Source organism: Odocoileus virginianus, chromosome 28, assembly GCF_023699985.2.
Source record: "Odocoileus virginianus isolate 20LAN1187 ecotype Illinois chromosome 28, Ovbor_1.2, whole genome shotgun sequence".
In the NCBI taxonomy this organism is placed as follows: domain Eukaryota; kingdom Metazoa; phylum Chordata; class Mammalia; order Artiodactyla; family Cervidae; genus Odocoileus; species Odocoileus virginianus.
Window position 1 is genome coordinate 4,989,729 of NC_069701.1, and position 14,194 is coordinate 5,003,922.

The window sequence follows — 14,194 nt, forward strand, 5'->3', positions numbered from 1 at the left end:
ATGCACCCAGCGGGTATTGAGTTTGTGCAGAAAGCAAGGACTGAATTAGTATCAAGCTGAGCCTTGATCACTTTGAGGTGTTTCTTTTGTTGAATGCCAACATTGTCAAAAAAGTGCATTTGCTGTGACAAATGAAAAGAAAACATTTTTCTTGAGAGGAAGATTGTGGAAAGCTTAGTAGCAATAATGTGTGCATCTAAAAATGCCTCTGTTACTTGCTTTCACTTTCCTTGAACCTCCATTCTTTTTTTTCCCCACCCTGTCAATTTTTGTAGTTTAGCCTCAGTGGCAATAGAAGAGAATACACATTCTGTAAGAAAGCCAGTAATAGACATGGCTTCATTGATGTCTTTAGAGGCCAGCAAGTCTGTTTGCAGTTCTTTCAAAAGCTGCTTTTGATTTTTTTTTTAAATAATATGTTTAACAAATGGGAGCTAGAATGTTAAAAAGGAATAGACTTTTATCACTGGGCTTGCTCTGAAAATAAAAGTGTCCATTAAATAGTTTTTCTTTGTTTTTGCATTGCCTACCTTCAGACCTTACAGTGCTGAAAATACCAGATGTGTAGACACACAGATTGTATATATGACCCTGCTGCGTTCTTCTCTTATGTAATCCTCAGGCAAGAAGAAAATGGGGGAGGTGGGGCAGAAAGGGAATGCAGTATTTTCTCTGTGGAGAATGAGGCAGAAGGATATGGTAGAAAGAACACTTGACTGTGAGTTTTTAAGGTTTGCTTCTGTTTCTGTTTTTTTTTGTTGTTTGTTTCTGTTTTTTAAATCTCTTTGCCTTAGTAACACAGCAGTACTATATGCCTTATTTTAATGTGGAAAATATTTAAATAAGATTATTATGGCTCTCTTACAACATATCGATTTAGTCTAACTCTCTGGTTCCTTTCCACTATCAATCCACTTTATCTGAAGTCTCAGGGTATACAGCTGAAGGCTTTTCCAATGCTAAGACCAACTGATGTGCACAGTGCTCTTGGTCACATTTTGAAGCATTACTAACAACATGAAAAATTCAGATAATTTGACCTACATACTCTTTGTCTATTCTATCTTTCAATCTCCTTATGAATCTACAGCCATAATTTCTAAGCTAATAAATTCAAAGCAAGAGAAAAAGAATGTCACTGAGACAGAAGTAGTTACAAGAACACCTTATTAAGCCAAGTTCATTTCATTTATTCTTTTAGGATCAAACAATTTAAGAATTTCCTAAAATGGAATAAACACATAAATAATTAGGTTCTTAAAAGCCAGAAATAGAGAAACAAGAAAACATTAAGTAAAAAAAAAAAATTTTTAACTTAAGAATTAATTGTTTGCTTTAAATGAACATTGAAATTCTTGCTGGCTGGAAATTGCTAGAATATACTCTGCTCTTTGCATATGTTACATGACCCTCTTCATTTACCCCTTGGAGGATACTCCTCACTTATCAATTTGCTAAAGAGTTGCTTCTTTTGGATGGAGGGAAGAGATAGTTAGGGAGTTTGAGATGGACACGAACACACTGCTTTAAAAGGGATAACCAACAAGGACCTACTGTATAGCATATGTAACTCTGCTCAATTTTATGTGGCAGCCTGGAGTTTAGGGGAGAATGGTTACACGTGTATGTATGGCTGAGTCCCTTCATTGTTCACCTGAAACTATCACAACATTGTTTGTTAATAGGCTATACTCCAATACAAAATTAAAAGTAAAAAAAAATAATAATAAAATAAATCTCTTTGCCTTTTGCTAGCCATTTGGCCCTGAACCAGTCAGTCACCAGTCTGGTTTTTAGGTTGCCCACCTTGAACGTGTTGCATTGATATAATTTTCTCATTTCCCAGCTCATTGCTGATGTAAAGCTGTATAATTCCTTGCAGAGAAATATATCCTAAAATGCAGATAAAATTCTACATTGAGTAAAAATGATAACAGAGTCACTGAGACATAGTTGAGAAAAATCTCCCAGGGAATATTGTGGAGAATAAATGGCAGGCATGGGAGTTTCGTGTTTGTTTTCTTTATGGCTCCTATTAGGGTGTTTATTTGTTTATTAGCTCTGGTTGTATGTACTGTGCCCTGTCTTCTTATCTTCTGAGGTTACAAGTGCAGACTTGCTTTTTTCCCTCCTTGAGTAACACAAGTATAGATTCTGTTTTTTTGTGTGTTCCTTTGACATTGGCTTTAATATTTGTGAAGAAGGTAGTTTTATATAACCAGAGCATGCAGCTAATTATTTTTTACTTCGAGAATTGCAGTCCATTTCAATTTGAGTCTTTTATCAATAGAAGATTCGTCTATATCTTTAATTGAAAAATATTCTTGCTCTGCAAGTAGATTTTCTGATTTATCTAAAATAGTATTAATTTGATGCCTTTGATGTTGCTTTGAGAGCAATATTTTTAAATAGCAACTATTGTTATTCAATTCTGAGTTACCATGGTAATAAAGAACATTCACTTGATTTAAACTTTTCAAAAAAGGAAAATGTATACTCTGTATCTTTCTAGTTAGTTTGGATGTACTTCTGAATTTGCCCTTTAATTCTCATTTTTGAAGTAATTTGTTTCTTCTAAGATTAGTGTGCATATTTCTTTTCCTAAGAAAATAAAACACCAAATTTTAACAAACCATTAATTTCTTTGAATCCCTAGGAGAACAGCTTTTTTCTTGCCCTCTTTAAGTAATTTTGTAATTATATTCTAAATTCTTTTTCAAGTAGATAGGGAGAGGAAAACTTTTTCTTACTCCCTTCTAGATTCTTTGGCTGGCCGAATGTTTAAATTAACCTAAGCCAGATTAATGAGAAAAGAATTTTTTTTATTTCATATGTATGAAAGAAAGAATGAAGCTCATTTCCTGGCAGTCAGGAATTGAGGCTTATATTCCATGCTGAGCTAAAGAGAAGTGTAGCGTCTTTAAAGGGGAGCAAGAAAATTTATAGGAAGATGGGAAGAACAAATGTTTGGTAAATAAATGATTTCCATGCCATGCAGATGATTGTCACATGTAAGAGTGTATCTCTGGTAATACCTCTCTTCCTGGTAAGGCCCCGTATCTAAATTCTTTTACATAGTTAAGGGGAAGGTAAAAAGCTGTTCCTCAGTCTGTTCATCCTTGATTGTTCTGGTTTGAAATAATCCACATGCATAAGTGGCACATTTTGGGTTGGCCTGCCCTGAGCCCCATTGTGGCTATAATTGCCTTGCAGTTCTTTTGTTATCCTGGCATTTCCTTGTGAAAAAACAAGGCTGCCCTTGAGAAGTAGAATTTGTTTTTTTTTTTCCTTTGTGTGTGACAAATAATAGGTACTTAATGGAAGTTTGTTGAGTGAGTGAATAAATGAATAAAGGATGCTTTAACTGATTATATGTAGGACAGAAAAAAATGCTAGCAAAATTATTCACTTCATCTAATATAAATAAGAAGGACTTCTTGCTGGCTTATTTCACTTTTTTATAAAATCTTCCTGCCTCTTTTGCTTTTTATTCTCAGGGTATCTGGGCAAAGTTGGTGGTTCTGTTCTTCTAGACCATTAGAGTGCACATTTGTCGCTCACTTGTTTGCAGTGTACATCTCTTTTGATAAGGCATATATCTTCCTCACTAGCCCTTTAGTATATCGAGGATCTAACTTGATGCCTGACTTTTACTACGTGATCATAAATGTTTGCTCAAAAAATAATGTTAGATGTGCAAATTTTGCTTGTGTATTTAAATAGTCCTTCTTAAATATTATGGGAAAATTAACTTGTATCTTCTCTTTTAAGAAGCATGTGTATGTGTGTGTGTGCATGCATCTGTGCTGCTTCTGCATCAGTGTTACATCTTCCTCAGGGGGTAGTGGAGTGGAGAGTGTTACCAAAGCTGTAACACAGGGAGTATGAATGACAAATACCCTTGAAGGTATGTGTATGTGATAGTATACACATCTATCTTTTAAAAAAATTATTATTCTGATATAAATTCTCTTTAAAATACAAACTAGATATAGATAAAATAAAAGTTAATGCCTTTTTCGACTTCCATCTCAAATCGTTAGCAATATTTATCCTTGATTATTTGGCATATATGCTTCTAGACTTCCTAAGTATATTATAGATGAAGTTATCCAACACCTCGGAGAGACTGGAAAACTGGAAGGAACATATTATATGATGACTGTCAACTCCTTAATAACATTCCCATGAAGGATTATTTTACTACAGCTTTGAGAAATGCATTGATGATAGGCATTCTATAACCCTTGATAGTGTCTGTGGTGACAGTTTGCAGGCCAAGAATGACAAGCAGGAGAGGCTGTCATTAAAGTGTGCACTTGAACTTGATGGAGATGGTGAGGTCCCAGAGAGGCAGGAGTTAGGAGACAGCACTTAACTGAGAGAGTCAGGATGGGGGTGGTTACCGTTATGGGCAGCTTGTCTGGAACCATGGTCAGAGTGGACTCACCTGGTGAGACCTATGGAGCTGACTAACTGAACATGGCACTCTTAGGACTCAAATAAATGGGCAGCCTAGAGAGTCGTACTTGGTTTGTACGAATGAAAACTCAAGGATTTGCAAACAAAGGTATAACCTGAGTCATCTGCGGAGGGAGTTACAACCCTTCATCCATTTCCTAGATCTCAGTCGCTTCATAGATTCTGAACCTCTTGATAAAGTGATGGTCAAGTTCCTTTGAGGAAAAAGACAGCCTTCTACATGTCAAAAATTAAACTGTAAAATGATCCTCTTACTCCATAACCATTTGACAGGGTGAATGTGCGTGGGTGAAAGAGAAATATTCAACTTTGGGGGAACTAAACGTTAACTCTCAGGTGACCCCATTTTCTGAGGAACCAAAAACCTTACTACAGTAAACCAGTAAGGTCTTATAGGAAGTTAATAGGGTTTTGGCTTTAGTCTCTGTCATCATAGGCCAGTGGGTCTTTGAATCCATGCAATTTCAGAATGCATGAATTAAATAACTATACTTAGCCACTGTCAGAATCTTCTTGTCCATATATTAACAATATTTCCCCCCTCTTTTGTGTTATTTTTTCTTAATTTGCTCTTGGTATTTTGTACTTTTAGGTAAAAAACGAACATTTCTCCTGTCTTATTGTTAGTCTTAAATTTACCTCTTCATTCATGCCATTGTTTCTTCTTTAACAGGTAGACCCCATTCTTTTTGTATTTGCATAAAAATTGTTAAAGTGTGTGTGTTTGAAGACCTCACCCCAAGTCCGTACCTCATTAACCAGAACAAGGACTTGACCAGCTTACTCAAGAGAAGGATGTCTTTGGGAACTATTACTGGATTTTTGTGATGTAGTAAAGGGGGTGAGTGAGAAAGGGGGTGAGTGACTAGACAAGTGAGAGAGAAGAATTTTCATGGGGAGGGATTGAGTTTCATTTTTAAAACATAAGCAAGAGGAAGAAGACACAACAGGAAGTTGAGTGTAGAAAGGAAAGATAGGAGAGGATGGGGGAAAGGAAACCAGTACCTAGTCTTCCTAACAGGAGAATGCAAGCTAGGGACTCTTGGGAGATAAACTTTGCCTTAAGGCAGAGAACGTTGAGATAGACAGTGGAAGGAATGTAAAAGAGCTTACGCTGTTTGAGGACACTCAGAATGCACCTTCTCAGTCCTACTCACCTCATGTACTCATGGTGAGTTTTTGAGCAATTCTATAAAATTAGAACAGCCTCATTATCTGTTGATGAATAGCTTGACACAATGCACAAAGACCAGACCACCTGGATCCCAGTAAAGTCACTTTTTTTCTTGACATTGATCACCTACTGTTCTTTCTACATATTTCTGTGTTAAATTATTATCATTGGACATAAAATAATAAATAACTTCGGAATGAGATCTTGATTCATCCAGAAACTTGAGTGTTTTCATGTGTTCAGTGAAATCATTGTGGCTTTCAGGATGGATGGTAAAATATAAACGTTTTGTTCTAGTTACATGTTCATCACCAACTTTCTTGAAAAAGACAAATTTAATATTTACTTTTAAATTAATCGTTATCTTTTCTTATCTTTCTTCATCTTCCAGTGCAGGGGTTGTGGGTTCAATCCCCGGTCAGGGAGCTGACCTGACCTTGCACATGCCTCACGGCCAAAAGACAAAAATAAAACAGAAGCGATACTGTAACAATTTCAATAAAGCCTTAAAAACTGGTCCACATGAAAAAAATCTTTTAAAAAAGTTTTCAGGCTGTATTAAAGTGTTTAATGTCTATTTCCTATACATTTTTCATATCAATCTAATTATAATTTTATGCATTTCCCACTGGCAGGTGAACGCTCGATGGTTCTGTGCATCTTAGGGACTGAGGCATGTAGGCAAGTGCTAGTACACCATGTGACCTGAAAGGCCACTTGTTTATTTCTCCCACCAGCAGATTAGATGGTATTCCTTGTCACAGGATATGTGTCTTTGATCGCTTATCTGACAGCGTGTCTTCTTAACAGTGAGCACCTGTATTGCAGTGAAGGTTACATTAGTTACATTACCTCTGGAAAGGAAATGACTGACTTTGACTCAACTGTACATACATCCATCTCACCCTGTAGTAGCCAAGAGCATGGCAGAGGCTCTAAGTACGAGGGGCTTCCTCGGTGGCTCAGCAGTGAACAGTCCACCTGCAATGCAGGAAATGCAGGAGACGCTGGTTCCCTCCCTGGGTCAGGGAGACAGCCCGGAGAAGGGAATGGCAACCCACTCCAGTATTCTTGCTTGGGAATTCCATGGACAGAGGAGCCTGGCGGGAGACAGAGTCAGACACAACTGAGCAACTCACACTATGTCCAAAGCGGAAGACTGTCAAGCCCACCTGGAGAGGTTGGCTTCACCAGAAGCAGACTCAGAGAAGTAATATGTGAAGTAAATGCTTAGTAGGGATCAATACCTGTGAAAGGAAGAAGCTGACTCGGATGTAACTGATAGCTGGAGGCTACCAGCTGACTCTGTTTTTTCTTTGTTTTTTTTTTTTTTTCCTTTTTTTGTTTTTTGCAGTGGTAGGGGGAAGACTTTTTTTTTTTTTTTCTCATTCCGGGATATATTTTCAGATTGTTTTGTTGTCATGCAAACTTTTGTCAAAGTTTGCTGTCAAAAAGGATTCCTTTTTGCATGTTGGGGAGGATTGCAGATTGCTTATTTTCCAGCAAAAGAAAAATGAAGAATTTGAGTCACTGTAAGTGTACAAAAAAGTTTAAATTAGAATTGGAAAGATAATTTTTTCTCATATTTGTTTATGAGTAAATATGTACATTGTCTCACAATTGATTGTCCAGGGAAGCCAAATTACCTTAGCTGTGTGCAGCATGTCATCCAAGCCTAATCTCCTCAAAATTCCTTTGTTGATTGAATGAGAGAAAGAAAGAGTGGGTGAAAGGCTACGAAAGCTTGTGTTAATTAAGATATGTCCCCCACTGGTAGAAAATCATGGTCAGACATTATCACATCATTAGTCAGCTCATCAAAATATCACTTTGCAGAAAATCCTCTAGTTCTTTTCAGTGGCTTTAATGAAATTGTTCTAAGAAGCCCTGTGAAGGAACTGAGCTCTAGTTTTTGGATAATGGCCATTTTCTTAAGAAATAGACTTTGGGCCTACTGAGAAAGCAGTTCAGCTGGTATGATATTTTGCTCCAAGGGAAGAAGTATTATTTTAAAATTTTTGCCATTTAAGCAAAGCAACATGAGTTTATTTTTGTCTTTTCCTTAGCATTAGATAAATGATGGAATACTAATTAAATAGTTGAAATCTAGGAGACTAAAGAAGCTTCAGTGTAAGCATTAGAAACAATTTTTCATATACTTGAACTTTTCTGAGGACAACTATCATTTATTTTTATTCTCATAAAGGAATATTGTCATCATACTTTTATGGGGAAAAGTTAATTATTCACATTTGGAATTTATACATATAGTGATAAAAATAGAAATTTTAAAAGGATAATTTTCAGGTACTGCATATATTTTCTATTTGTGTGTATGTGAATTTTTTTGACCTAGTTACTCAAGGATCTGCATGTTCACTTGGTATCCCTTACATTTATGATACTCAGATTAAAGGGTGCTTCAGATATAGGAATATTAACTATAGACTTCATAATTTGGGTAGCTTTATGAATGATCTCTTATATGCTACTTGTGCTGTGTATCTAGGGTGGTGATTTTCTGGTTTTTTTTCATTCTATTAATCTAATGTCATATCCAGACATGTTCTTCCAGATTTATAATCAAATGGGCTTTGTGCTTATGTAAATAAGGATAATCTATAGCTGTATTATATTATACTTCTTTGTATTAATTATGTTTTTATTTCTTTGCATTTAACTCAGCTGGGGAATCACTCAGCAAACTTTAAGTTATATTAGTTTTTAGCAGCCAAGAATATATCATACTTAACATTGTTGTTTGAACAATTCTTCACTTGATGTGTAAAGTTCATGTCTGCTGTTGGGTTTTGGTTTTATTTTTCAAGATCTATTTTAGGAAAGGCATAATTGGAGGGCAAAAAACACTGCAAATCATTCATTAAATGGGATGCTACATAAATTGAGTAGTAGACTGAAAAGCAAAGGTCGTGTCATCAGAAAAATTTAGTAGTCATTTCACTGAAATAAGCACTGATTTTGTTGATAAAGATGGTAGCATATCAGTTAATGATAGGCTTTAATTTAAAAATATATAAACTCAAAGAGTAAGTGTACCTGAAGAAGAAAAATAAAGTATGCTTTCTTGGATCTGTGGTCTATAGGGTTATAGCCGCCTCTGTTTGAATTTTCTTAGCTCCTCCCCAAGTGTATTATAAGAACTGTCAGAGCAGTGGAAACAAAATGCAGAGTAGAAGTCACATCTGATTCCATATATTTTAATAAATATGAAGATATAATCCATATCCTGCTTCTTAGCCATACTTGGTAACCACTGCTCACATACGTTTACAAATGTTTATTCATTTCTCACAAATGTTTACCATCGAGTTATTTAGTAGCCTGGAAACATTGACTGTCATCAATTGTCAATTTTAAGCACTTTGTTGAAATTGCTCACCTTCAGTTAGTGATAGATTTACTGCAGTGTGGAGTTTCAGCTTTGTACTCTGTCTTGGCCTGATGGTGTGACTCTGTCAAGGCTAGAGAAGAGGTCTCTGGCTTTTTATGATTGATCGATGATGACCAATGCAGCTCTTCAAAAAAACATTAAGATTAACATGAACAAATAATTTTATGTATCCAGTAAAAATGGAAGTTGAAAATAGCCTTCCAACTAATAGATGTCCAACAACTTAATATATATCAAGTAATGTTCTGTATTCTGGTGGTACAATACCCATCTACTAGGAGGGGGGTGATCAGTCAGTCAGTTCAGTCACTCAGTCGTGTCTGACTCTTTGCAACCCCATGGACTGCAGCACGTCAAGCCTCCCTGTCCATCACTAACTCCCAGAGCTTGCTCAAACCCATGTCCATTGAGTCGGTGATGCCATCCAACCATTTCATCCTCTGTCGTCCCCTTCTCCTCCTGCCTTCAATCTTTCTCAGCATCAGGGTCTTTTCAAATGAATCAGTTCTTCACATCAGGTGGCCAAAGCATTGCAGTTTCAGCTTCAGCATCAGTCCTTCCAATGAATGTTCAGAACTGACTTCCTTTACGATTGACTGATTTGATTTCTTTGCAGTCCAAGGGGCCCTCAAGGGTCTTCTCCAACACCACCGTTCAAAAGCATCAATTCTTAGGCACTCAACTTTCTTTATAATCCAACTCTCACATCCGTACATGACTACTGGAAAAACCATAGCTTTGACTAGATGGACCTTTGTCGGCAAAGTAATGTCTCTGCTTTTTAATATGCTGTCTAGGTTGGTCATAGCTTTTCTTCCAGAGTAAGCGTCTTTTAATTTCAAGGGTGGATAGACAAATATATATACTAATAAAAATGTAATGTGATAGATTCCATGAGCATGTAAGCACAGAGTGTCCTATGAGTACCCAGTAGGGCCATCTGTTCCAGATTTGGCAGAAAGAGAGAAAGAGGAGGGATCAAGAAAGTCTTCCCTGTGGATGACTCTAGAGATAATGACCATCTAATCCTAGAAATGTGGGATCAGTATTAGAGTGATAGGTTACTCTATCAGTACAGATAGCTTTTTGTTATAAATGTTTCTTAAGATGGAACTGAGGAATCTTCTTTTCTCTGCCCTCTTTTATTTCCTTCTCTTCTTTTCTGTTTCCTTTCTCTCTACCTGTCTCTTTCTCTTCCTCTTTGTTTTCCTCCCTTTCTCCCTCTTTCCTTTATTATGAATTCATGAGCACAGAAATATATTAATCACATTCTTGGTTCATGACCCAGTGTTGTCACTGGATAATTCCTGGCTCTCATTCATTCATTCACTGATTTATGATGCGATAACAAATACATATGGCATTATTAACAACTGCATACACTTATCTTTTTGCTTCCTCCTATTTCTTCCCCTTACTCCTCCTAAGATGTAATCATTATCCAAAATTGGGTATATTATACCTTTTTTTCCCAGATTTGCCAGGTTTGCTTTGTTGGGTAACATATCCAAACAACACATTGCTTAGTTATTTTTAACTCAAAAAAATAATATTCTTCTGTGTGTAATCTGCTGATACTATTTTTCACTCAAGATCCTACTAATATGATTTACTGTGCTTTTATTTGTAACTGAATTCATTGTCTTATTTCAAAGAATATTCCATTGTGTGAATATGCACAAATTATCCTTCTGTTCATAAACAATTGAGTTGTTTCCATTTATGGTGTCTTGAACAGAGCTGCCATGAATGTTCTTTTTCTTGCTGTCTGAGACATATTTGAAAGTTTCTGCAGAATATTTACCAGGCTAATAGGTTGGCTTAAAGCTCAACATTCAGAAAACTAAGATCATGGCATCTGGTGCCATTACTTCATGGCAAATAGGTGGAGAAACAGTGGCTGACTTTGTTTTTCGGGGCTCCAGAATCACTGTAGATGGTGATTGCAGCCATGAAATTAAAAGACGCTTACTCCTTGGAAGGAAAGTTATGACCAACCTAGATAGCATATTAAAAAGCAGAGACATTACTTTGCCAACAAAGGTCGGTCTAGTCAAGGCTATGTTTTTTCCAGTGGTCATGTATGGATGTGAGAGTTGGACTGTGAAGAAAGCTGAGCACTGAAAAATTGATGCTTTTGAACTGTGGTGTTAGAGAAGACTCTTGAGAGTCCCTTGGACTGCAAGGAGATCCACCAGTCCATCATAGAAGAGATCAGTCCTGGGTGTTCATTGGAAGGACTGATGCTGAAGCTGAAACTCCAATATTTTGGCCACCTCATGCAAAGAGTTGACTCATTGGAAAAGACCCTGATACTGGGAAAGACTGAAGGCGGGAGGAGAAGGGGACGACAGAGGATGAGATGGTTGGATGGCATCACCGACTCGATGGACATGAGTTTGAGTAAACTCTGGGAGTTGGTGATGGACAGGGAGGCCTGACGTGCTGCGATTCATGGGGTCGCAATGAGTCGGAGATGACTGAGCGACCGAACTAAACTGACCTGAATAGGTTATGCAAAATTTAAGCTTGAAAGATAACACCAATTTGTTTTCCAAAACTATTGCATCAACTTGCATATCCACCAGAAATATATAAGAGCTTATGTTGATACAGTCCTAACATTTGGTCCTGTGAGATGAATTTCTATCAATTGAATGCCACACAATGTGAATGCTCTCTTATGGTGTATGGTTTTAATTCTCATTTCCGAGGTTACTAATGAATTTGTACATCTCTTTGTATATTTTATTAGTCATATATAATAAATAATCTTTATTTTATAAAGGTTATTTAACCTTTCAATTATAAAATTTTAGTACTAGTTTATACTAATGAATACTTGCTATATTTATATGCACAGTTGTTATGATATCTTATTCAGAAAAATATGCAATCATTAAAGTGAAATAAAGACCTATTTTTAGTAGTACATAAAATGGTGAGTAAATTTCTAATACAAGAAATGAAGTCAGAATGGCAAATTTAAAGAATAGGAAATAATTTTATTTTGAAATTATTTTATGACTTTTTTTCATAACTTGATGTTTATTTTTCTTTTAACAGAACGATTTCGAGACTTACTACTTCCACCATCTAGTCAAGACTCCGAGATTCTGCCCTTCATTCAATCTAGAAATTATCCCAAGTAAGTACAATAAGAGCCCCCTAGATATTGTGAAGGGAATGGGTATAATGATGGGCAAGCTTTGGGAGGGCAAAAACAAAATGGTTCCTTTTTTAGGGTTTCTGAAAAATAACCTAACCTAACTAACGAGGACATTCTCCAGCACTGTAATGTCTCAGGGTCTTCACAGGTGGGTCAGAGAAAAAAGCTTGCTGCCCATGTATCCCAGCTGTGGTTGGGAGCTGTTGCCAAGTGCACGCCACAAGGGATCTGCATCAGTGTCTGCTTGTGTTTCCTTTTGCTTGATGCTGTACCAACAGAGTCAGATAGTTTGGAATGATCCCTCATCTGGTTTCTGTGTCAACAGAGTTAGATACTTTGTGGATAGTCCCTCATCAGTTTCCTGTTTGCTCCATTAATGTAATGATTTCTTTATATTTAATAAATGGTTTTTAAAATGAAACATGCTAGATATTATTTTTAAAATTTCTATATATTCTTTGGGGCTTCCCCGGTGGCTCAGACAATAAAGCGTCTGCCTGTGATGTGGGAGACCCAGGTTTGACCCCTGGGTCGGGAAGATCCCCTGGAGAAGGAAATGGCAACCCACTCCAGTATTCTGGCCTGGAAAATTCCATGGATGGAGGAGCCTGGTAGGCTACAGTCCATGAGGTCACAAAGAGTTGGACACAACTGAGTGACATCTTGGTAATTCTTTCTTAAATGGGTCAGACTTTTTCTTAATGTGCCTCATCTTCCCAGAGAATAAAGTACCGGTTTTTATTTTGTTTCCTCCCTAAAAGCTGATGTGTGATGGCATCTTGATCCTTCCTGCGGAAACTTGCAGTACCCTCTAATTTTTTAATAATCTGACTCTCTTTACTAGCTAGTATGCAACAGGCTAAGAATCAACAAACTATTATCTGAACTAAAAAAAAAAAAAAAGTCACCAAGTTAAAGAATTAGAGCTTGGTTTGCACATATTTAATCAAACCTCATGACGATGCTAAGTGATTCATTCTTTGATCAGCTTGGCAGTTTATTCAAGAATTTGCTGAACTTCACCTTTAGGATACTTTTTCCCCATTTACTTAGATATGATAATATTTACTTAATTCTGATCACAAAATAAATGTAGAATCTGAATTATTGTTTCATTGTTTCAGATATTAATTCAGGTTTAATCTCTGGGAGTAATCTTCCAATCTCCTCCCAGTACACACGGGGACATACATGTGCCTAGACAAGCCTTGCATGGGCACACTGCTCTTCACGTGCATGTTGGCAGGAGCAGGGAGGTGCCCCGCCTCGCATGGGCACACTGCTCTTCATGCGCATGTTGGCAGGGAGCAGGGAGATGCCCGCCTTGCATGGGCACACTGCTCTTCATGCGCATGTTGGCAGGGAGCAGGGAGGTGCCCCGCCTCGCATGGGCACAGGGCTCTTCACGTGCATGTTGGCAGGGAGCATGGAGGTGCCCCGCCTCGCATGGGCACAGGGCTCTTCACGTGCATGTTGGCAGGAGCAGGGAGGTGCCCCACTTCACATGGGCACACGGCTCTTCATGTGCATGTTGGCAGAATCATGGAGGTGCCCCATCTCGCATGGGCACAGGGCTCTTCATGTGCATGTTAGCAGGAGCATGGAGGTGCCCCGCCTTGCATGGGCACACTGCTCTTCACATGCATGTTGGCAGGAGCAGGTAGGTGCCCCACCTCACATGGGCACAGGGCTCTTCACGTGCATGTTGGCAGGAGCATGGAGGTGCCCCGCCTCGCATGGGCACACGGCTCTTCACGTGCATGTTGGCAGGAGCAGGGAGGTGCCCTGCCTCGCATGGGCACACAGTTCTTCATGTGCATGTTGGAAGGGAGCATGGAGGTGCCCGAAGTGGTCCATGCACATCCATCCGTATTTTTGCCCACAGCTACTACTTGCGAAGACCAATGATGCTTGTTTTGCTGCCTCTTAGGCTTACTGTCTGCCATTGTATAAAGAG

General features: G+C 37.8%; 1 protein-coding gene across 1 annotated transcript in view; it reads left to right on the plus strand.

Annotated features, from left to right (window-relative positions):
* NOX4 (NADPH oxidase 4) overlaps positions 1 to 14,194 on the plus strand; it is a 177,373-nt gene that overhangs the window by 110,792 nt on the left and 52,387 nt on the right. The window contains exon 13 of the mRNA XM_020883024.2: positions 12,135 to 12,216. Within this exon, the coding sequence (XP_020738683.2) occupies positions 12,135 to 12,216 (82 nt within the window). The remainder of the gene's footprint in view (positions 1 to 12,134; positions 12,217 to 14,194) is intronic.